General features: G+C 42.4%; 1 protein-coding gene across 1 annotated transcript in view; it reads left to right on the forward strand.

Moving 5' to 3' along the window:
• Window positions 1-2497: 2497 nt before the first annotated feature.
• Window positions 2498-22253, forward strand: part of LOC138770425 (Fc receptor-like protein 5) — a 36908-nt gene continuing 17152 nt past the window's right edge. The window contains exons 1-7 of the mRNA XM_069949529.1: window positions 2498-2561; window positions 2792-2917; window positions 10974-11246; window positions 12493-12744; window positions 18032-18243; window positions 19375-19427; window positions 21317-21429. Of these exons, the coding sequence (XP_069805630.1) occupies window positions 2498-2561; window positions 2792-2917; window positions 10974-11246; window positions 12493-12744; window positions 18032-18243; window positions 19375-19427; window positions 21317-21429 (1093 nt within the window). The remainder of the gene's footprint in view (window positions 2562-2791; window positions 2918-10973; window positions 11247-12492; window positions 12745-18031; window positions 18244-19374; window positions 19428-21316; window positions 21430-22253) is intronic.

Consider the following 22253-nt stretch of genomic DNA (forward strand, 5'->3'; position numbering starts at 1 on the left):
TATGTATCAACAATACAGAAGGGAATTAGATATTTGTACTATTGTTGCTAATCCAAACATGTCCTTATCTATCAAGAGACGTTACAGAAACATTTACGACAATTTACTCAACAAAATGAATGGGATTGATCAAAAAATGTTCAACTTTACACAGTTCTATTACCTGCAATGCTTCACAGCCCCCCATCTCCCAATACTTACCAGGTTCAACGAAATCCCAGAATCTCAGACTTAGCACAGTGGCCGTAGCGTACAATATAAATGAACGATACATTTTGAATGTATAATTACAAGGTCTGGTGTTTGGTCAACACAGGAAAAGGAAACTGGGTTATGTCACTCACGTAGTTAATGTGAACTCGAAGCGGTGGTTATGTGGCTGCACGCAGAACCAGCAGGTGACTGTCCATCTATAGCGAGAAATCTTCCAAAAAAACAGAACAGAAATTATATAGGCTGTAAACCATAGCTGAGACCTATGAGAATAACTGAAAGTGATTGAGTTATGGGAAGTCTGATGGTAACAGGTGTGGTGCCGCAGCATCCATTACTGTTACATGGTAAAAAAGTCAACCTAAGGGTATGTTCACACTGAGGAATCTGTGGCTCATTTTTCGTAAGGACGCCATAATCCACCTGTGCAAGAGAATGGAGTCTAAGGTTATTCAACTTCATCATCACTGTTTACGGTAGGGGGGCCTAGTTATCACTTCAGATTTATTGGTTAGATTTGGTCCTTGCCATTTTTGCTTGTCGGAGTGTCCTGGGGGCTTTTCCCTTTATGTAGTGGGGCCCCCTTGATGTATTTTGGGTGGTTTTCCCCAGTGTGATGTTTGTTACTTTGATTTATGTAAAATAAAGATACATATTTTCTTCTTCATTTGTTTGGTGTGCCAGTTAGTACATATGACAGGCCTTTCCTTTCGTTTTGGTCAGCCTCCAACATATAGCGTCATTCTTCCCGGGTATGCTTATAAGCCAGCAATTTTCTATCCCCAATGGAATAGTTCCTCTAGATTTGTGAAAATAGCTTAGAGAAAAAAACACAGATCACCATCCTCCCCTTGGCACTCTTCTGCAGAAGAACTGCTCCTGCACCAAAGGGGAGGCAACGACCACAAAGAACTGTATGGAGATACCAGCAGGAGGGGGCTGCTGCAAAGCTCTTCTTTAGATGGAGGTTAGCAGCCTTGTCCTCAGGTGTCCAGACTTTGGCTACTACCCCTTTCCAAATCGGAGCAAAGATAGGTGCAATAAGGGACCAGAAGCTCACAACATATTGCTCCTCCTGGGGAGGTGGACAGTTCAAGATGGTGGATTACTTCTCTGGATCTATCTGAAGCCCTGCATGTAAGACTAGAAAACTCAGAAATGTTACAGAGATCTTCTCAAAGACACATTTCTTGAGCTTGGCGTACAGTGTATTGTTCCTTAACCGCTAAAGGACCAGACAAACGTGTCTCCGATGCAACTCATGAAAGACCGCTGAAGCATTTCAGGTATGACAAGGTACTAGTAGTGACCGTCACAGATGTTGAAAGTGGTCTTCCACTTGTCACCTTTGCAGTTGCAGATTAAATTGTAGGCACCGTGTAGGTCCAGATTGAAAAAGACCTTGGCCCCTTAGATCCAGTCAAAGAGTTTCTGAATCAGCAGTAAGGGATACTTATTCTTGATTTTGATCTTATTCAGACCATGATAGTCTATGCTGGGCTAAATGGTACTATCCTTTTTCTCTACCCCGGCCGGAGACGAAGACTGGTTTTTGAGAGAAGGTCTATGTTGCAGTCATAAGGACTGTGTGGAGGCAGCACCTCACTGTAGGACTTGACCAGAATACCAAGGATCACAGGACTCATGGGAGACCTGGAGAACGTAAAAAGTGATCTCCTTCGTATGCAGCACACCGACTTGCAGCTTGAGAGGAACCGTCGTGTAGATCACCAGTTCAGAGAGAGCTAGGCTGTTAATAGACACCACTTGCGGGGGATTTATCCAGATGGAGAGTAGGAAAATCACACTTGTAGATGAGTGCTTGTTTGATTAAGGCTCCATTCACACATGTGCATTTTTGCAGGACTTAAATACAGGGAAGGCAGGCAAGTATTGGATTGGTTCCCCGCATATCATGGCGGCAGCGGGGAAACTATTTGAATCTCCGCACGGCTCTGTTATTACAGTGCCGCGGAGATTCAAACATTAAAACACACTGGCCCTTTAAATCCCTGGAAAACAACATGTGCGCACCCTGATGGATAGGAGTTGCATTGCAGCCAAAAGAAAACAGCAGAACCAAGAAAACTGGAGGTCACCAGTGGCCCCAAGACAACCGAGAAGTGCGGTGGAGGAAAAGGCAGGACGGAGACTCGGGTAGAAAGCAGCATGGACTGTACCAGGATGGAGGCGGCAATACTCATCAGAGCAATACAGGTCATAATAAAGAATGTATAGTGGGAGGGAGATAGAGTTGGCTGAATTCCCAAATTCCTGTTACAGGATGTACACCAGACAAGAGCAGTTTATATCAAAAGCAGAAGAAAAGCATGGAAGACCCCGGAAAGGTGATAAAGTACCAAATTTACCAACATATGTTCGCTACACAATATTACACAGTATCCTTGGATAACTCTCACTGTATGTAATTTGCTGACCGTAGGACACAAGAAAGCTTCACATCGGCCCTATAAGAGATGTTGTGAGTTTTTGTAAATTCTAAAACAGATTTCCAGGTAGACGTGTAAAATAAACTTATCAGCTCTAAAAATACATTCGCATTTTCCATTTTGGTCAGGCGATGATTACAATAAGCTTTCGGCTTTGTACTTAGCTCCGATACTGCTGCTACAGATAGACCACAAACAGGAAATCTTCTATTTCACAGTCATGAAACCCACCAAAGCCTACAAATATATATCAAGTGAGAAGTGGGTCCTATCAAAAGAGCAGAAGATCAAACACAATGCACCTGGTGTAAAGGAGTCTATACACATAATAGTCCAAATCAGAGTTTAGCAGTGTAGTCTAATGTATGTGTGGGGGCAGACGTTGTGGATTTCAACATGCCCATTCCTTTATAACTGTGGGAGAGAAGCCTCTGCCAGAATAGTCTGACAACCGCTTACTCCTCTCTCACTGCTGAAAACAAATGCATGCTCAGCAAGGCTAAGGGCGATTATTGTGCAAATTATCGCTATATCATTTGAACTTAAACTATAATCGTTTTGTGTAAATGCAGGCAGCAATCCAATGACCAATGAGAAATTGTCCACCGTTTATTTGGTGTTGACAAATTGTTGGCTGTAATTCCGTATTTGTTTGCTAATCGTTTAGTGTAATTCCACATTGTTCCTTCATTTGCTGGGATCAGATGAAGTAAACGATTGTAGTAACTAACGACCATCGTTCTGTGTGATATGGTGAACAATTTCAGGTTAACGATAAACTATCTTCTTTGTGATCGTTTGTCCTTAAAAATCGCTTCGTCTGACAGGACCCTAAGAGTGCAAAAGCATGGAGAAAGTGGGAGGAAAAGCTTCCAACTGAAAAAGTGTTCATATGACAGTAATTGTAATGCAGTGCCCTACTACGTGAAGTCTCAATATCTTGATGGACACGTAACTCCAAAGATGGGAGCAGCAAGTTGACAGTGCAGTAGAGATAACTGTGTACAGACTGAGCAGAGCAACGACCATTAGGAGTTGGAGAAGGGGGGGTGGGGTAAGAAAAGATTTACATAAGAAAGGGCCACAAAAACCTTAACATTGCCTAGTATTATAATAAAAAAAGATTCCAATCACAGATGTGCTTTAAGCATTACTGCTTTCCGTGTAAATGCCTGTTTAAGAAGTAACGTAGGTTGTATTTTATGTACATGTCTAGTGACATGAATTGGGTAAACTGCATTATGGCAGAGAAGGGATTAAAGGGCAATATACTTTATCCATATATGGTAAAGAAGGTTCTAGAAAAGGGGAGGTCCCTGCTCAGCCACCAATCCCCTCCCCAGCTGGGAGACAGAATTCCTTCCTAAGGAGGGAATGGTTTGCTCAGTACTAGAGATGAGCGAGTAGTGAAATATTTGACTTTAGAGAATTTGAATCGAATAGGCACCGAGATTCGACTATTCAAACGAATATTCGATCCCATTATAGTCTATGGGAAAAAAAATTGCGGCGCTTGGAAATCAAAATTCGACCACTTAGAGGTCACAAAGTCCCCCATGAAACGGAATGACACTGGGACATTATGAAGAGCATGCCTGGGTGCACCCAACACCCCAAAATCGCAGTATAATGCCACTCTTCACAGTTGTGAAGGAAAAATATTTGCAAACGCTTTACGAACGTTTACAGCAATGTTCACACATTTTGTTCGTATTTCTTGCGCAGCGTTACATACATGATTCCAATGTGCGTCCGTAGAGTGTCATGTTATTCGCGAGTATCAAGCATCATGCTCTACAAACGTTACTGGAACAGTATGTATCACGTGCCTTTTTCTAGGCTACTGGAACAATATGTATCACATGCCTTTTACTGAGCTACTGAAACGGTATATATCAGGTGCCCTTAGTGGGCTACTGGAACAGTATGTATGACGTGTCCTTAGTGGAGTTAAACAGGGACACTATAAGTCACTTGTACACACAGGGTACTGGAATGAATACACCTGCTAATGCTGTTATATCATCTATGTCTTAGCACTGAGAAGCTTTGGATTCTGAGATGACTTTTTCGCTGTATCTTAGCCCTGAAAAGGACTTTTGGGTTGTGTAGTAATCCTGCCTAACCAAAACGCTACTAAAACCTCTCACTGCTGCAAGATCTTTCCCTGGCTAGGTTGAAAGCGCATCTACGGTCGAGAGGCGGGAGCCAAGTATTTTAAATTCAAGGTCATGTGGTTCAGCCATCCAATGAGGGTAGACACAGTTTTCGCGCTGCATGCGTACTCCCAGGGCCCCTCATGGCCTCCCTGCATGGTGATTGGCTTAAAAAAAGCGCCAACTGCGATGGGAGGGCTTTTGAATGTTTCCCGCGTATTCGCCTCACTACTCGATTCAATTTGAATCTTTTGAATACCGCAATATTCAATTAAATATGATCTCAATCGAATCGTATTCGCTCATCTCTACTAAGTACTCAGCAGTACAGTGCATAGGTAGAAAGTATACAGTAAGCAGTGTCGAGTGGGAGGCTGCATAGCCTTGGATTGTACAGGTCTGAAATTAACCAAACAAAGTTAAATACCCAGGAATTTTGAGTCCTATTTAAGTGGTTACTAAAAGCTGAATTTCTTCTAAATCTAAAATCTATATCTACTGGTCAAAAGCATTAAGGTACTACTAGCCTGCAATGATAGGTCTAAAGATACAAGTCTTGTTGCAGTTCACGACCTGTGAGCTTCTAGTTGGGTGTGGTCATGTAAGAGTGGCAGCTTAAAGAGAACTCGTGAAAATGCTAGCTAAGCTATTGTCATCATGTTATAGAGCAGAAGGAGCTGAGTGGATTGATATATAACTTTATGGGAGAAGATTCATTATAACTTTTAATTTATTGACTGAAATCTCTAATGTTTCCATGCTAAAGAGTCCGGTCCATTGAGTGACACCGCCCACTGGACTCCATAACACAGAGTGAGCAGGGATTTCACTCAACATGTTACAAGTTATACTAAATCTTTTCCCACAAAGTTATATATCATTCCGCTCAGCTTTTCCTGCTGTATAAAATGATGGTGATAGATTACATAGCATTGTCTAGGTGAAAGGTTCCCTTTAACTGGTGCCTGTTGAAGTTGTAATCATAGCTTATGTATCTGGACACCCTGACATGCATCTATATCTGGTAATTCCTCAAACCAACAATTTTACCTCTCTCCTCACACTTCATGCTGGCTGTATGTCATTAGATATAGAACGTGCCACCATAGTGAAACAAGTTTTTTATATATTCTTTTTAAAAAAAGGGAAAAAGAAACAAACTCATTGCTCACAATGAAAGAGAAATTGAAAAAAAAGAAAAAAATAGGAAATTGATTCGAGAATGGTTCATATTTGGTGCTATCTGTCCGTGAGCTTCATTAGGCAGTGGCACTACCTATCTGCATGACATATGCTGTGGTCTGCAGTGACGGATGAAAACAGAAGCTAGGTGTGGGCGACAGTTTTTTTTTTGGTGAAACTGAGTTACAGGCTGCAGTCGCTATGTTAGCCCTGGTTCTGGTCACTGTACTCTGTAAGTATTGGAATATTTCATATATATATTTGTTAGTTGTAGAGCGTATTGGAGATTCTTCTAATAATTCTAATTCTTCGATTCTTCTAATAATTAGGGCACTAACACCCAACTATCAGCCTTGGAAACTGTTTACAACTCTTATATATCTGATGTCTAACCTCATGTTATATAATCCTTATATATCTGATATGTAATCCCCAGTGGATAGCATGCTATATAACCCTTATATATACCAGGGGATAGCATGCTATATAACCCTTATATATACCAGGGGATAGCATGTTATATAACCCTTATATATACCAGGGGATAGCATGTAATATAACCCGTATATATATATATAATGTGTAATCCCCAGTGGATAGCATGCTTTATAACCCTTATATATCTAATGTGTAATCCCCAGTGGATAGCATGTTATATAACCCTTATATATACCAGGGTATTGCATGTAATATAACCCGTATATATATAATGTGTAATCCCCAGTGGATAGCATGCTATATAACCCGTATATATCTGATGTGTAATTCCCGAGGAAGGGCATGTTGTATAGCCCTTCTATATACCAGGGCATAGGAAGTTTACATTGTGTGATTAACCCTAAGGCAGTGACCAGGTATTAGATGAATCTATACTCTTTCCGGCAATACTTCTGTTACTGTTGTACTGGGTGATCTCTTATCTATATGTATTCATCTATGATCGTTTTATGCTTCCTCTCCGTGTAGTTCAAAGCACTTATAGATGACTACAATATGTGGGAAAAGCACCATCTACAAATACACTGTGACCTGGCTGTGATGTACAATGCTGTAGTGTAGTAAGCGGGGGCATCTGAGCCACCACTATATTCCATTGATATGTGTTTTAAGAAATTGTGAATGTAATGAGCTTAATGGACCCATGGACCCAGATTCTGTTCAGTATGAAGATGTAAACTAAAGGATGTTATACGCATCTACTATACAGAACATTGATCTGGAATCCTAGTCCCTGGTTCTTACTAGAAAGTCACTCTTGTCTTTTTGTGGTTACATCTGATCCGCTATAAAGCGGCAATATTCGGCGATTCTCCTATTAGATTTGCTGAGACCATTGTCAGGATGCGGAGCTGAGGAGGCCAGCTGGGAGGATAGCTCCTGTTACACCACTGACATTTTAGAATTAAGGAGAGGAACAGAATAAACTACACTACCTTCAGTGTCTTAAATGAATAGGTTGTAGAATTTTAAAGGAGAGTGTTGGCTGATCGTTGATTTAACCCTTTAAGGACGGAGCCAGTTTTCATTTTTGTGCTTTAATTTTTTCCTAATCGTGTTTAAAAGGTCACTGCGCCTGCATATTTTCCCCTACAGACCCACATGAGCACTTATTTTTTGCAACACCAATTATTCTTTGCAAATACAGACTTAATTTTTCTATAAAATATGCTGCAAAACCAGAAAAAAATTATATGTGCAGTGAAATTGGAAAAAAAAAGGTGCAATTCGTTTTATTTTGAGGGGTTTCGTGTTTACGCCGTTCACCCTATGGTAAAACTGACATGTTATCTATGTTTCACAAGTCAGTACCATTACAACGATATGTAACTTGTATAACTTTTATATTATTTGATGGCTTTTAAAAAATTAAAACCTTTAAAAAAAATGTGTTTAAAGATGCTCCATTCCCATTCTTATAACGCTTTTATTGTTTGGTCTATGGGGCTGGTTGAGGTGTCATTTTTTTTGCCCCACAATCTGTTCTTTCTTTTGGTACCTTGTTTACGTATTTACAACTTTTTAATAATTTTTTCTGGACTTGATGTCAACAAAAACGCGCAATTTTGCACTTTGGCGGGTTTTTGCACTTACGCCATTTACCCTGCGAGATCAGGAATGTGATAATTTAATAGTTCGGGTGATTACGCTTGTGGAGATACCAAACATGTTTATTTTTTAATTAATTCATTCATTTTTATTTCTAAAATGGGAATTTTTCACATACAGCAATTAAAAGCCCCCTGGGGGACGTCTATATACACAGCACTGATCTCCCATTGAGATCAATGCTGTGTATATAATAGAGCACTGATCCATTAGATCAGTGCTCTATTACTCTGGTCTGCAGCAGACCAGATATACTGATTGCAAAGCTGAGATCAGCGTCATTCCGATGCTGAGCCCCGGCCAGCTTAGTACAAGGGATCTCCCCTCCCCGATCGGATTGTGGGGGGGAGATCCCCCCACTAGACACCAGGGAGAGGGGCACAGCAACTATTTAAATGCCACTGTCAGCTTTGACAGATGCATTTAAATAATTAATTATCCGGCAGCTGTGATCGGCCACGCCAGCTAACCCCCCTGCGATCCCCAGCGGCACATAGCAAGCGGGGGCCACAGGCTGCAGAGAGGGCTCACACTGGGAGCCCTCTCTGCTTACCCTTAAGGCCGCCTGATGGGTATACCCATCATGCATCGTTAAGGGGTTAAAACATGACATATAATCACGATAATGATAGTGGTGGTCTGCTGGCCGTCGCTCTCTGTAGTAGGAGTGGCAGCAGCAGACCCCCACTATTTTCTATAGGCCACCTGGATGATCTAAAGATCATCCGTTCAGCCCCTGACGCAGCTCCTTGCGACCCCCTGTTCTATATCGGTACATGTAATAGAACAGACAGGGAGTGGGGAACGAGGAGCATGTGAGTGCTGACCTGACAGGTCAGTGCTCCCTTGCTCTTAATATTGTGCCACTTAATAGGACCCTTAGGGTAGAAACACACACAACAGATCCGCTTCAGATCCCTTGCCTGTTAGTTTCCATGTGAATCCATACTCGCAGCGGGATTATCATCCAGCTGCAAGTATGTAAATGCCGTCCCTTTAACTCACCACCGGCTGGAGCATACATTTACATGCTCCATGCTCCATCTTGGGTGGCTGAGGCGGGGCAGCGCACTGATTGGCTGAGTGGGACGTCCAGCTGGGAACCCCCGAAGCAAGCCAGAGCATGGAGCAGGTAATGTATGCTCCGGTCGGTGGGGGGGTTAAAGGGGCGGCATTCACATACTCGCAGCTGGATGATAATCCTGCTGCGAGTATGGATTCACATGGAAACTAACGGGCAAGGGATCCGCAGCAGATACCACTGTGGATGTGGTACGTGTGAACCTGGCCTTAGGGTGATAATCAAGCGTGAGAGGCTCATTGGTTGCAGTCTAAATACATGCTGCTGCAGCTCCGCCCCCATGTCCACTAAGTAGATGTCTGTTATAGGACATTATTTTTAAAAAAAAATGCCACCTCACCGCAGACTGCCAGGCACAAGGACCTACTGTAGATCTCTACCGGGCAATAAGGAACTTCTGAATTGTTGCAGACCAGTCTGCTGGACCTTTAGAAACACAAATTATATTTTTTCATGTAGTTTGTCAATATTATCAGCTTTCATTTCCTGTCTGAATAGTTTATTACAGCTTTGATTTTTTTTCTCACTGAAGTATACTTTATCTCATGTGATGAGTATGAGATCAAGGTGGGTGCAGCCTTCAAGTCATACTGTAAAACTTTTCTAAAAGGAAAAAATAAAACAAACAAAAAGAAGACTCATCTGAAATACCACATAACATTGCAATCTGTTTATCTCAGAAATGCTTCACTAAATATTGTTTTCAAATCTCCATCAGTGCTAAGGGCCCCCACCAGCCCCAGAAATAAGGCTCTTCTTCAATAGATATTGCATTATATAGCTATGGGCTTCCTCAGACGTGAAGATCTACGACTAATGAGAACTAAAGGTGGTGGTTTTTGGATACATGAAATAATATATATAATAATTTAAAAATATAAAAATATATAAATAATACATAATACAAAATTATGATCAGAGAATCCAACTCTAGACCACACCAGTATGGCACAGTGCTGCAAGTGTAAAAGTTTATTTTTTGCTCTAATCAAAGCACTGGGCACATTTTAAAAGACGCGACCGGTAAGAAATTTCTCTCATCAAAGGGATGGTACTTGCACTTTGGTGGGGTGGGTTGGTGAATACAGAGTTACTTTAAGGAAAGGTCTACAAGCCCCCTTTACTCCACCAGGACCCTCTCAGGCTCCATTGTGCCTACCAAGGACCTGCAGCCTGTCATGAGAATTGTAGCGTCCAACCATTAGGTGATGGCAGCCAACCAGTAGACCAGAACACCTAAGTGATCGGAGACTTTTAAACTAACGACACCATAGGAAGGTAGAGCAGAAAACACCCAGACCTATCGCCCCCCCCCCCCCCCACACACACACTTACCTTCCATGCACCTTTACAGCTAGTTGTTTCAACCATAAAGTACTGAGATTGGGTCTTACTGACAATAAACTTAACCATCAGGGTACCCTGCATAACATCCCGTCTAATATACAGTAAATGCTCAGGGGGGATATTACTCCTTAGCACTGGTCCAACCTAAGTGTGGGCTTATCCTATGGAAGCCTTTAAGCCTTTTAACCTTGGACCATGGCTGCATGTGCCCCCCCGCCCCGATACCCCCAAAGCTTTGCCCCCATACTGCCTTTTCTATAGGCAGATGTGGAGTTCTACATTGCTGGAGGATAGTTGACAAGGTTAGAATTTTGAGCGTGGATAAAAAAGGTAACTATTCTGCCCCACGACCACAAAGAGGGTCATAGCTCTGACTTGGGGGTTTTACCAACTCTAAAAATACTATCGTTACTACATCTTACTACTCTTTTTAATCAGTTGACCTTTTAGCAGCTTCTTCCAAGCCCTGGGTAAGCTTCACACCAAACTGGAACAAGATATTGGTTGGTGAGCAAATCAACATTACATGTATTGAGGAGCCAAACAGACAAACACATGACCAATATGGCTGGTACAAGAACGACGTAAAGCTGAGGGACAATGAAAGACATCTTATGGTTCAGTATGTCAAGGAAGAAAGTGATGTAAAGTATGAATGTCAGATCGGAGACAGTGAGAAGAGTGACCCTGTCCATCTTCAAGTCATTGCTGGTAAGTTACTACTAACCTGTAAACCTAAAAATGTCATCAGTTCAGAAAAATATGTTTATTTTAATCATCTTGTAGCTTTTAGTGCAATGATTCCAATGGTGGTTTGCTTTCTTCTACAACATCATCCCTCTGAACCATTTAAGATATTTTAGGGATTTTACTATTTGGTTGACTTTTTGTACTCTTCTCTAAATAGATGGGAGGCAATTTTAAAATGGGGTGTCAGGGGGTGGGACTATGAGGCTAAAGACCACATTACAGGGTGATTATTGTGCAAATTATCCTAATATTGTACGTTAATCGTCTTGTGTAAATGCAGGCGGCGATTGAACGACCAATGGGAAATTGTTCACTGCTCATTTGGTGCTGACACCAAAATCATTGCTAATCGTTGGCTGTAATGCCGCATTCGTTCACTAATCATTCAGTTTAATTCCCCATCGTAGTAATGACTATTATTCTGTGTTATATGGTGAACGATTCCAGGTTAGCGATAAACAATCTGGTTTACGAACGCTTATTGTTGATCATTAAAGTCACCATCTGTACTGAAAAACATGAAAAGCTCAGAATAAAAGTAAGAACATCTTAACTCATCATGAGAAAGAGGACCCCTTTCTCAAGTCAGGGAGACTACATTACTGTTTACTGCATGTCTCCCTAACTTGAGAAAGGGGTCACAAGTGGAGATGATCGAACAGTGGAAAATCTTAGGTTCTATAGAACTCGAACCTTGTCAAACCTTTGATTCCTCATACCTTCCCGCTCCGTGGGGAAGGAGGAGACAGCCTGGGTACCGCCTGGAATTCCGGGATTCAGCCTAGGTAATAGTCTGTATCCCGGAATTCCAGGCGGGACCCGGGCTGTCTCCTCCTTCCCCACGGACCAGGAAGGCATCAGGAACCAAATGCGGAAGGTTCGACAAGGTTCGAGTTCTATAGAACCTAAGATTTTCCACTGTTTGATCATTTCTAGACACCAGTACGCCAAAACTCGTTGTCCCTTAAGACAAATAAATGTGTTTTTTGTAATACCTGCTTTGGACTTTGTTCTATATCTACTATCGGCCAGCGCCTGCCAAGGTTTCATCTATATTCACCTCGGCCAACTGCAGGGACTCGACACCCCACCATTCTGACTATTTAATTTTAAGGATATGGTTTTTTTTAGACAGGTAGACAATCAATACGCTACAAACTGTTGGTTAATACGGTATAATAGAAAACAATATCTTGATATTTTCTAGGTCTAATCATCTTACAAGCACCTCCAGTAGTTTATGAAGGAGACACAATAAGTCTTAGATGTCACAGCTATGCTACACTGCCAGGAGTCACATTCTACGGCAATGACGGCAAAGTCATCAAACACTTTCCGAACAATGCTCAACTACGTATCGACACAGTTAAACCTAAAGACAGCGGCACATACAGATGTGAGAGGAGAGTATCTTATAACTCTGCCCCTATTTCTGATACAACATACATTACTGTCAGAGGTAAATACTGTAATATATGTATGACTTATGGGAGATACACGATCAGCTGTTTGTGTGTTCACATTTCTTTGGCTTCAGAGCAGAAATCGTTCTGTCGGGAAATGTGACCGTTACACAAGGCACTGGATAACTATCTGATATAGAGAGAGTTGAATTTCTTCTTGTGTTATGGGAGCTCATCTACACTGTTAAAGGCGTTAGGTCTTAGGGCAAAGTTGCTTAAAGGGGTACTCCGGGCTGGGGGGTATTTTTGAGAATCGCTGGGGAGGGGGTGGAAACTGAAGCCGGCTTCGATTTCCACCCCCTCCCCGGCGATCCTCAAAAATACCCTCTGGCCCGGAGTACCCCTTTAAAGTGTCCAGTTACAGGCTATGTTCCAACTTTGGGAACATAGTGGGGAAAGGCATCCATCTCGTTCATGACAATGAGACAATGATCATGACAATGAGATGGCCACCTTTCCCCGCTACGCTTCAGTAGCCGGAACATAGCCTCAGGCCATGTTCACACAACATAAGTTCAGTATTAATTATGGCTGTTGTTGCGGATTTTCAACAACGGCCGTGATTAAAACTGAACTTACATTGTGCTGCAGCAAGAGGGAATCCCGGCCAGAGTGTATACACATAGTACATATATACATACACATAGAACACTCTCTGGCCAGGATCGCTGGCAGCCACACAAAAAACGGACATGTCAGTTTTCTGCGGCCGCTATTTATTGAATAGCGGACGCAGAGAACCTGTCAGTTCACACTGCTGCACGCTCCATTGTGTGCAGCGTAGAATTCGGTTGCGGGAGCACAAGGGTGCACCTGCATCCGAATTCAGCAGAAGTAAAGATCATCCAGCCGGTACTGCAGTACCGGCCAGGATGATCTTCAGTAACACCAGCTGGTCTTATACATAGTGTGAACATGGCCTCAACCTGCAGAATTGTGAATGCAGCTCTGGAGTATTATACGGACTGATGATGAGCACAAGATAAGCAATATAATACATTAATATTCTAAAATGATTGTTCTCTTCAACCAAATTTCCCTTATTCATGGGGTTGATCTCTTTTATAAATACACATTGGCTGACACATCTCCAATAGTTAATAGGGTTGAAAAAAACTTGAGTATCAAATTCAGCTTCAGGGTACAAAAACACACGGCATATACGCTGCGTATTTACTGCTGCGATACACAGCAGATACGCAGCAGATTAGATCTAAATAACTGAACACAGTATCGTATCTGCCGCGTATCTGCTGCGTATCTGCTGTGTGTGTTTGTACCCTAAGTTACGACCCTACTCTGTTAATGCAGAGGGAGGCAAAACCCCACATGAGGCAGATATTAAAATTCCTCATACCAGGGGGGGGGGGAATTCCTTATTGGCTCCAAACATTAATCAGCTAAACATCGGGATCAACTCCTAGATTGACGTTCCACCAGAAATCTAGTAACCATAGCTTGTAATATTACAAAATTTCTTTCAGGGCATTCAGGCCCCTCTTAAACATAATAAAATTGTAAAAAAGTCCTATTTTTCATCAGTCACAGCAGAAGGGATAAGGTGTATGGAGGTTTTCGGGCCGGAATAGCAGGATTGATTGTGGAAAGGTGGAGGTTAAAAATAGTGAAGATGAAACCTATAGATCTTTTTAATTATATTTGTTATAAAAGCATCATACCTGCACTTAAAGAGGATGTACCATCAGGTACGTCCTCTTTAAGCTGAACCCACGGATCGAACGGTGCCGTCACGGGGAAGCCGGTGCCGCGGCCCATTTATTCTAAGGGAGGCGCGTCATAGAGGGGAGGGAATTCCCTCCCACTGGGGGTGGGCAGGCCTACCTCCAGTGCTTGAGCACCGGCCAGTTCTGGTGCATAGAACGGGAACCGGGCCACGGTCCGAAAAACGGACCGCGGCACTGGCTTCCCTGTGACGGCGCCGTTCGATCGGTGGGTTCAGCTTAAAGAGAATGTACCTGGTTGTACATCCTCTTTAAGGAAAAAATGCTTATATGCTTCTGGCCCAAACTTGCCCTTACCTGTGGTTTATACCAAAGAGCAACATCTACAGTACAGTAGTATATGTCAAACATATACTTAGAATACTTAGAATATAAAAAAAAAAAAAAGGGGTAAAATAGGGTAAGTGCTAGGCTGCGTTCATACATCTTTTTTTTTTATCAGTTTTCACAAAAAAACTGATACATTTGTGTGCATCCGTTCTGCTCCTTTTTTCCATTAACTTCCGTTATCAAAAAGAAAGGATCAAAACACAGCCTTTTTTTTAGCGCATGCAAAAACGTGGTCGACCACATTTTTGTGTCACTCTAGAATGGAGTGACACAAGGCCTACCTAGAACACAATCACTTTCAGATTCGACATAGGACTATGCCAGAGTGTGGGCTTCCCTAAAGGGAATCCGCTGGTCACTATCCCCAGTGTGGTATCTAAAAGCAATGGCTTAGGTTTTCAGACAGGTTACTTTAGGAAAAGGCAGAAGGTGAAATTGTTCAGGACGACTTCAGCCATCGGGAGTAATAGGTTGTAGATCAGGACATGCAACAGGAAAGAATATTAGAAGCACAGAGATACACCTTTACTGGGGTGGAAACCTTTGAAAACATCCTGATGGTTCCTAACTGTGATCAGATAGGACAGCTGGGTGGTGGTGGTGGTGGTGGTGGTGGTAGTTGTGGTGGTGGTAGTTGTGGTGGTGGTGGTGGTGATGGTGGTGAGTAAAACAGAGAGGACCCAGCGAGTACTAGTGAAAATTGGGGCAGGGGTTTCCTCTCACCGGGGGCAGGCCGGTTGCCTCCTTTGCTTAATAGACAAGAGTTTCGAGTGAGGACCTCTATGATATCCATATGCTCTGACAGGGAGTGTAGAAATGGGCTGGTATACTGTATATAACTATAAAGAGGCTAGTGGTAAAGTGTAATCCAAAGTCATGGTCTGCGTTTCTTGCAGGAATATGTAACCATTCCATAGTGCTAAGGCCAATGAACCTGAAGCTCATTCAGATGTTTTTCTTCTAGAGTTGTTCCCTTGGCCTTTCATAAATGTGTTCCCGCGTATAATTGTGGAGGGCGGTGATGTGACCCTGACATGTGACACAAGTCTTCCTCCAAACAAGCAGTCCACAGAACTTTACTTTACATTCAACAGAGATAATAAGAAGGTTTGGGGATACAACTCATCCAGTACATATGAAATTCAGTCCATTCAACTGGAAGATTCTGGGAAATATTTATGTGAAGTCAGAACAGCTACAAATAATGTTAAGTGGAGTCCGCCATTACACATCAACGTATTAGGTGAATAAGTTATGTTTTTTGGTGGGGCAGCTGTTTCCTATATGCATTTTAGATTTTTTTCCAAAATATTTAAGGCAATAGACTTAGAAAGATATTAAAAGAGGGAATTCAACTCTCCTCAGAAGAATTGGAAATAGAAATTTGGATGGAGATCACTAGACGTTGACGAGAAGAAGACATGGAACCAGTAAACATAAGTAGCAGGAGAATGTTGCTATTCGGTGAAGCCCTACTCCACGTGTGACTATTGGGCCCACAACTACTTGTTACATTTTTGTTACATGGTGGTCACATGTTGTCCAGCATCAATATGCATTAGAATACTCAAAGGTGCAACAATGGGGAACATTGGTAAGATACCAAGATAACCATTGAGGTATGAGATGAGGAAGGGCTAAAGTTGGGCAGGTTAAATATAGAGGTCAGTATGTCAACTTCAGAAGACATCAGAGGGAAATTTTTAACATTACTCCAATTGTATGACTTCCACATTCCCAGTGTCAGTATTACGTTTGAAGATGATTGTATGTATCCCAGCCTGCAGTGATTTTCTGGTACCACAGAATTGTGAAGCATAGACTGTTGTGTCTGCTGTGTCCACATAGACAATCCAGGTACCCTAGTGCTTCTTAAATACATTTCAATTTTCAGAAAAATACAGTTCAGCCAGTGCAGTGTTTAGCCAGTCACTAGCTGTAGCAGTAACCTAGCTTGGAGGAGGAGGCTAGCTAAAGGACACTTGGGACCATCTGGATGGAAGCAGTGGAGGATTAGGGCAGGTGAGTATAACATTTTATTTTTCTTTATGCCAGCCTGAGTTTATACAAGTTTGTGGAGCTGAACAACAAAGGGTTGTCACCTTTCCATAGCAATGTTTAGTTTTTTGTTTTTAGAAGTATTTGATAGTGGACCAGCAGTCTGATTTGTGCTGACAGGAACCAACAATCCCAAAACAGTTGTCTACAGATGGTCAACTTTACGAATAAAAACAGCTATCTAGTCCTCTAAATCATCCTGATTAAAATCATAGTACACATTCATTGAAGCAAAGATAAAAGGATAAAACTAGTGTATCCAAAATACATATATTTATATGCATACATACTGTATAAAAATGTCCTGAATGTCCTGAAAGGTAGGGGTAACATCTAGTTACCCTCAGTCTCTCCAATAGATCTGTGAGCTGCACCATTATATTTTCTCTGTTTCATTTCTCAGATGGACAACTTTATCTTCTGGGGAATTTCTAATTTAATTTATTAATTTCCCAGTCATGTTCTAAGGACTTTAGCACTGACGTAAAGGGAAAGCTACCTTCAAAGTTTGGCATCAGAAAACTACTTTTTATATTCTACTTCCTATCAATGGTAATAGGAGTTGCATAACCAGGGTAGCACCACGAGCTACACTAATTCCACGCTGTGTACATGTAGAAGTGGGTAAAGCTTCTGCTATGGGTCCCTAGGAAACTCTACTTGGTCTTATTATTTTTGCCTCTTATTGCACAGGAGACGCAGAGGAGGAAGGTATGTCTCTTACCTTACTCCTTGGTGCCATTCTGCTGCATTTCATACTGTAGTTTTTTCCTTGGTCCGGCAAGACCATTAGGAGTACTGGGGCACCCATTAGAAGCATTGCCGACCCCCATAGCACCAATCTGCCCCTGCTGCCCCCCTCCTCTTTCAAATGAAATTGAATGGAGTGGGCCAGCCGGGGACGGATCAAGGCTATGGGGGCGGGCAGTGCTCCTAACGAGTGCTCCAGTGCTTCTAACATTCTCACCGAACCATGGATCAAACTACTAACTGCATTGGAACGGCGCCAAGGATGAAGGTAAGACACATACCTTCCCCCTTGGCATCTCCTCTGCAATATGAATATTTTAGCAGGTTATATTTTTTCTTTTGTTAATATATAATATTGTTATATTCCTATTATTATGTAATTATGGCTACCTGTCTTTTTCAGAACTTCTCCCACAGGTTAATGTGACTGTAAATCCACAGACAGAAGGTGACCCCATGGTCGTGATGTGTTATACGAATCTTACTCCTAGATCACATTCCAGACTGCAGTGCGCCTTTTTCAGAGATGGGAGGATGATCCAGGAATTCAGGTCATCCAATAAATATGTAATATTATCCGTCTATCCGGAGGATTCTGGAAACTACACCTGTCAAGTAAGATTGTCCCCCAACAGTCCATGGAGAATAAGCAACACCGTAACTATCCATATAGAACGTAAGTATAGAATTCTCGGCATAGACCTTCCAATGACCAATGACAAATCTTGATCTTGTAACATTTTGACAAAATGGATGTATGGTTCACAAATAAAAGCCATGAGACCTTCATAATAGGTGTTGACCCACCATCTTTGATAACACCCTGGGTCAGTAGGTCTAACTCAAATTTGTCAATTTTACTGAAATATATACTAACTTTAGAATAAATTTTATTGTGGGTTTTTCCCAAACAAATCTGATTCCTCCATAGCCAATTTTTTGGGATGTTTTTAGTAGTCTCGAATGTATGTGGTCCTCAGTGGGCATGAAGCACTGGAGATTGGTCTGCTGGCCCCCCAGTGTGACGGAACACCCTTTCTTCTGTGACGCAGCTCCATTAGAATCAATGGAGCCGCGTCACAAAGGGGAGGGCAGATCGTTCCACTGGGGGCCAGCGGGCTCATCTCCAGTGCTTCATGCCTGGCCAGTGCTCGGAATTGGACCTGAGACATGCAAGGGAACCGGGTGGTGGTTCAAAAAAAGGACAACAGCACCGGCATCCCCCAACCGTCGTGGGTCTATCCATGTCAAAAGCAAAAAAGCAATATACCGGTGGTTCTACATCTACCATTACTGATATTTCTTTCCCCCTCGTGACATGAAGCCAAGATCTCCAGATACCCCCACATCATACTGATCGCAGTCCTTCTAACGTTACTGATGATGGCCGCCATCCTGCTGCTTCTCTGTAGACGTAAACTGTCCCATTATATCAGTACTTGCCAGTGGTCCAGGACAGGTAAGGAAGTCAATGTCATCTATGATCTTGAGTCTAAAATATAGAATTGATCCCATACTGTATTTCAGCTTTTGTTGTACAGCACCTGCTTATTCTATCCATAAGAAATTCTGCAGCATCTTATTATTATTTTCATATTAAATTGTTTCTACAGTGGTACCTCGGTTCTCGAGCATAATTGGTTCTGGAAGACTGTTCCAGAACCGAGCAGTTCGAGAACCGAGCTGTAAATTCCCATAGGGAACAATGTTAAACTGATTAATTGATTCTTACACTCCGTGGGTCAGGTGCAGAGCACGCGGCCCACAGACCGTAAAAACGCTCCATGTTCCCCGCAACAGTGAGAGACAAGAGTGGGCGGCTATTTAAACTTGCCGCCGTGCTCCTGCTCCTCTCAGCAGCAGGGGACACTCTGTAAAGACGTGGGGATTCCCCTCATTATGATGGGATTCCCCACTTCTTTACAGGGTGTCCCCAACAGCTGAGAGGAGCAGGAACACGGCGGCAAGTTTAAATAGCCACTCGCTCCAACCTCTCACTGGGGGACGCCCTGTAAAGAAGCCGGCTGCACTGCTCCCTGTTTACTGACCTGTCACTCCCCGCAGAGGTGGCGGGGAGCAGCGGGAACAAGCGGCTAAGGAGCTGATAAGCAGGGTGGCGGGCACAACAGCACGGGCGCGCCGCGAGCTGGGGAAGCATACAGGAAGTATTCCGGGCCGGCAGGGCTTAGTGGAGTGACAGGTCATAATGAGGGGAATCCCCACTTCTTTACAGGGTGTCCCCCGCAGCTGAGTGGAGCAGGAGCACAGCCGCCCGCTCCTGCCTCTCACTGTTGCGGGGAAACGGAATTGCCGCTCCTGTTCCCGAATACCTCTAACTGTCAGCTGAACATCAGTTCAGCTGCAGTTATCCCCCTGATTTTGTTCGGATACCAAGCAATGTTCGCGTACTGAGCAAAACATCAGGGGGAAATTTAGTTAGAATACTGAATTGTTTGAATACTGAGGTGTTCGGGAACCGAGGTTTTACTGTACAGTATATTATATTGTATAGCTCCTGTTTATTATCTCTTTGACATAGTACAGAACCCACCTATAAAATTATTATTATTATTATTATTATTATTATTATTATTACAGATACAACACTTTCTGAAACTCAAATGTAAGTGTCTATATCCTTACTTTTACACTTATAGGCTATATCCACACTATAACTCTCTTTAGCTGTTTGATGCCAAATATAATCATGGCTGTCATTATGAAACAACAGACTTATTTAGTACACAAAGCCTCTTGTAAAAAAAAAAAAATGTATTTATTTATTCATTTTTTTTTTACAGAAGTAGCAGCACTGTTACATGGGCTGTGTCTAGTATTACAGTTTTACCCCATCCATTGAGCTGCAAAAGCCAACATGGCCAACATGGCCTGCAGATAGCAGCACCTGCAGAGTAGGAAACGGGCCAAGCTATTGAGCTCACGTCATACTCCCTCACCTGAACCTACATGTATACCATGAGCCGAGAAGAGGTTAAAAGGAAACTGTGTACTGGAAATGTTATCTGACCTGTCAGCATCATGTTATAAAACAGGAAAAGCTGAATATATATATATATATATATATATATATATATATATATATATATATATATATATCCCCAGAAGCCTTAATCATAACATAATGAGCAGAAAATAGCAATAATATGTTCCTATCTTGCATAGGCACACAGATACGCCCGCATTAGAACTCAGCGGCGCTAAAGATACTCCAGCCGGTACTGCTACGGCGGCTGGGATGATCTTTTCAGAGACTGGCCCTTCCATGACCCGGCTGGGTCACGGAACTGCCGGTCTCTTACATTGTGTGAACAAAGCCTTACAGAGTATTGTTTAATCTCATAGGTTGGGAAGCACAGAAACTGTGAGTCACAGAAAGAAAGCAGGTATAACTCCCATCATCTTCATGTGTGATACTGTGTACCAAACTGGTATATCTAAGTATACCATGTGCGATACTGTGTACCAAGCTAGTTCATCCAAGCATACCATGTGTGATACTGTGTACCAAGTTAGTGTATCTAAGCACACCATATGTCTTCTCAGCCATTGTAGTTTGTGCCGTCATTGTCTTCCTATGCCGTCTACTAAACTAGCGTATGAAAGCTGGAGGGAATTTGTCTATTGCTCTTACCTCCTGGTAATATTGTGTTTATGACATATTTGTAAGGATTTTGGGCATTTCTAAGGTTGTTGTGTTGAACCCAGGCTCTTTCATAGGAGACATCACTGAAGAAAGCAATGTGGTCTACGCTCATGTTAACTTCACCCGTGACCATACAGGTTAGTTGCATCTCAGTCAGGATTATTTTCCATAAGAGAAATAGATCGCTGTTCTCAGGGAGACCAGCCAAACGATAACACTGCCGGCTGCCAGTTAAAGCGCTCCAATGTAGTGAAATCCTAGGTGCATTGCCCCCTGGGAAACATGAATATGCAAAAGAAGAGCCCACGGACCCTCATTTAAGAGTCTCGAAACACAGGACTGGCCAGATATCCCTCAGGGAAGGACCCAGCCAAGGGGTGGCTCCTGCAGGGAAACCACCAAAACCACCATATCAAGTGGCCCTATAAGTCAAAGTTATGACAAGGGAAAAAACAAGGCCAGTTATCCATCCACATACAGCTGTTTCGGGGTGTTTCCCCTCATCAGTGTGGTGCAGGATTCTGGCTAGATGGGAGCAATGCCTAGCTTATTTTTCCAATCTATTCTTTAATCACTGGTTTGAGTAGGAGACTTATGGTAATAATTCTTCCTACTATCCACACTGCTTCTCCTAATGTGGGTGACCCATTTATCCCCTCTCTAAAGGAACAAAGCCTAAAGAACCTTTCCAAAACTTAAAAAGTACTAGAATTACTATCATTTAAAAAAAAAAAAAAAACTTTTGAAATGTCATAGGGCATGCTGAAATTTCTGCCACCCCTATAGCCAGGCCACTGCCCCCCCAGCTAGTATTAGTTTACACACCTGTTCTCCATTTCCTACAATTCCATCTAAGAGGAAGCTTCGCGTGTATCTTCTACGATCATATCTCATCTTCCCCTAGAAATTCATAGCTGCGGAAACTTACAACTTAACCACAAATAGTGAAGCATTTATTTAT

This window comes from Dendropsophus ebraccatus, chromosome 13, assembly GCF_027789765.1.
Source record: "Dendropsophus ebraccatus isolate aDenEbr1 chromosome 13, aDenEbr1.pat, whole genome shotgun sequence".
NCBI lineage: Eukaryota > Metazoa > Chordata > Amphibia > Anura > Hylidae > Dendropsophus > Dendropsophus ebraccatus.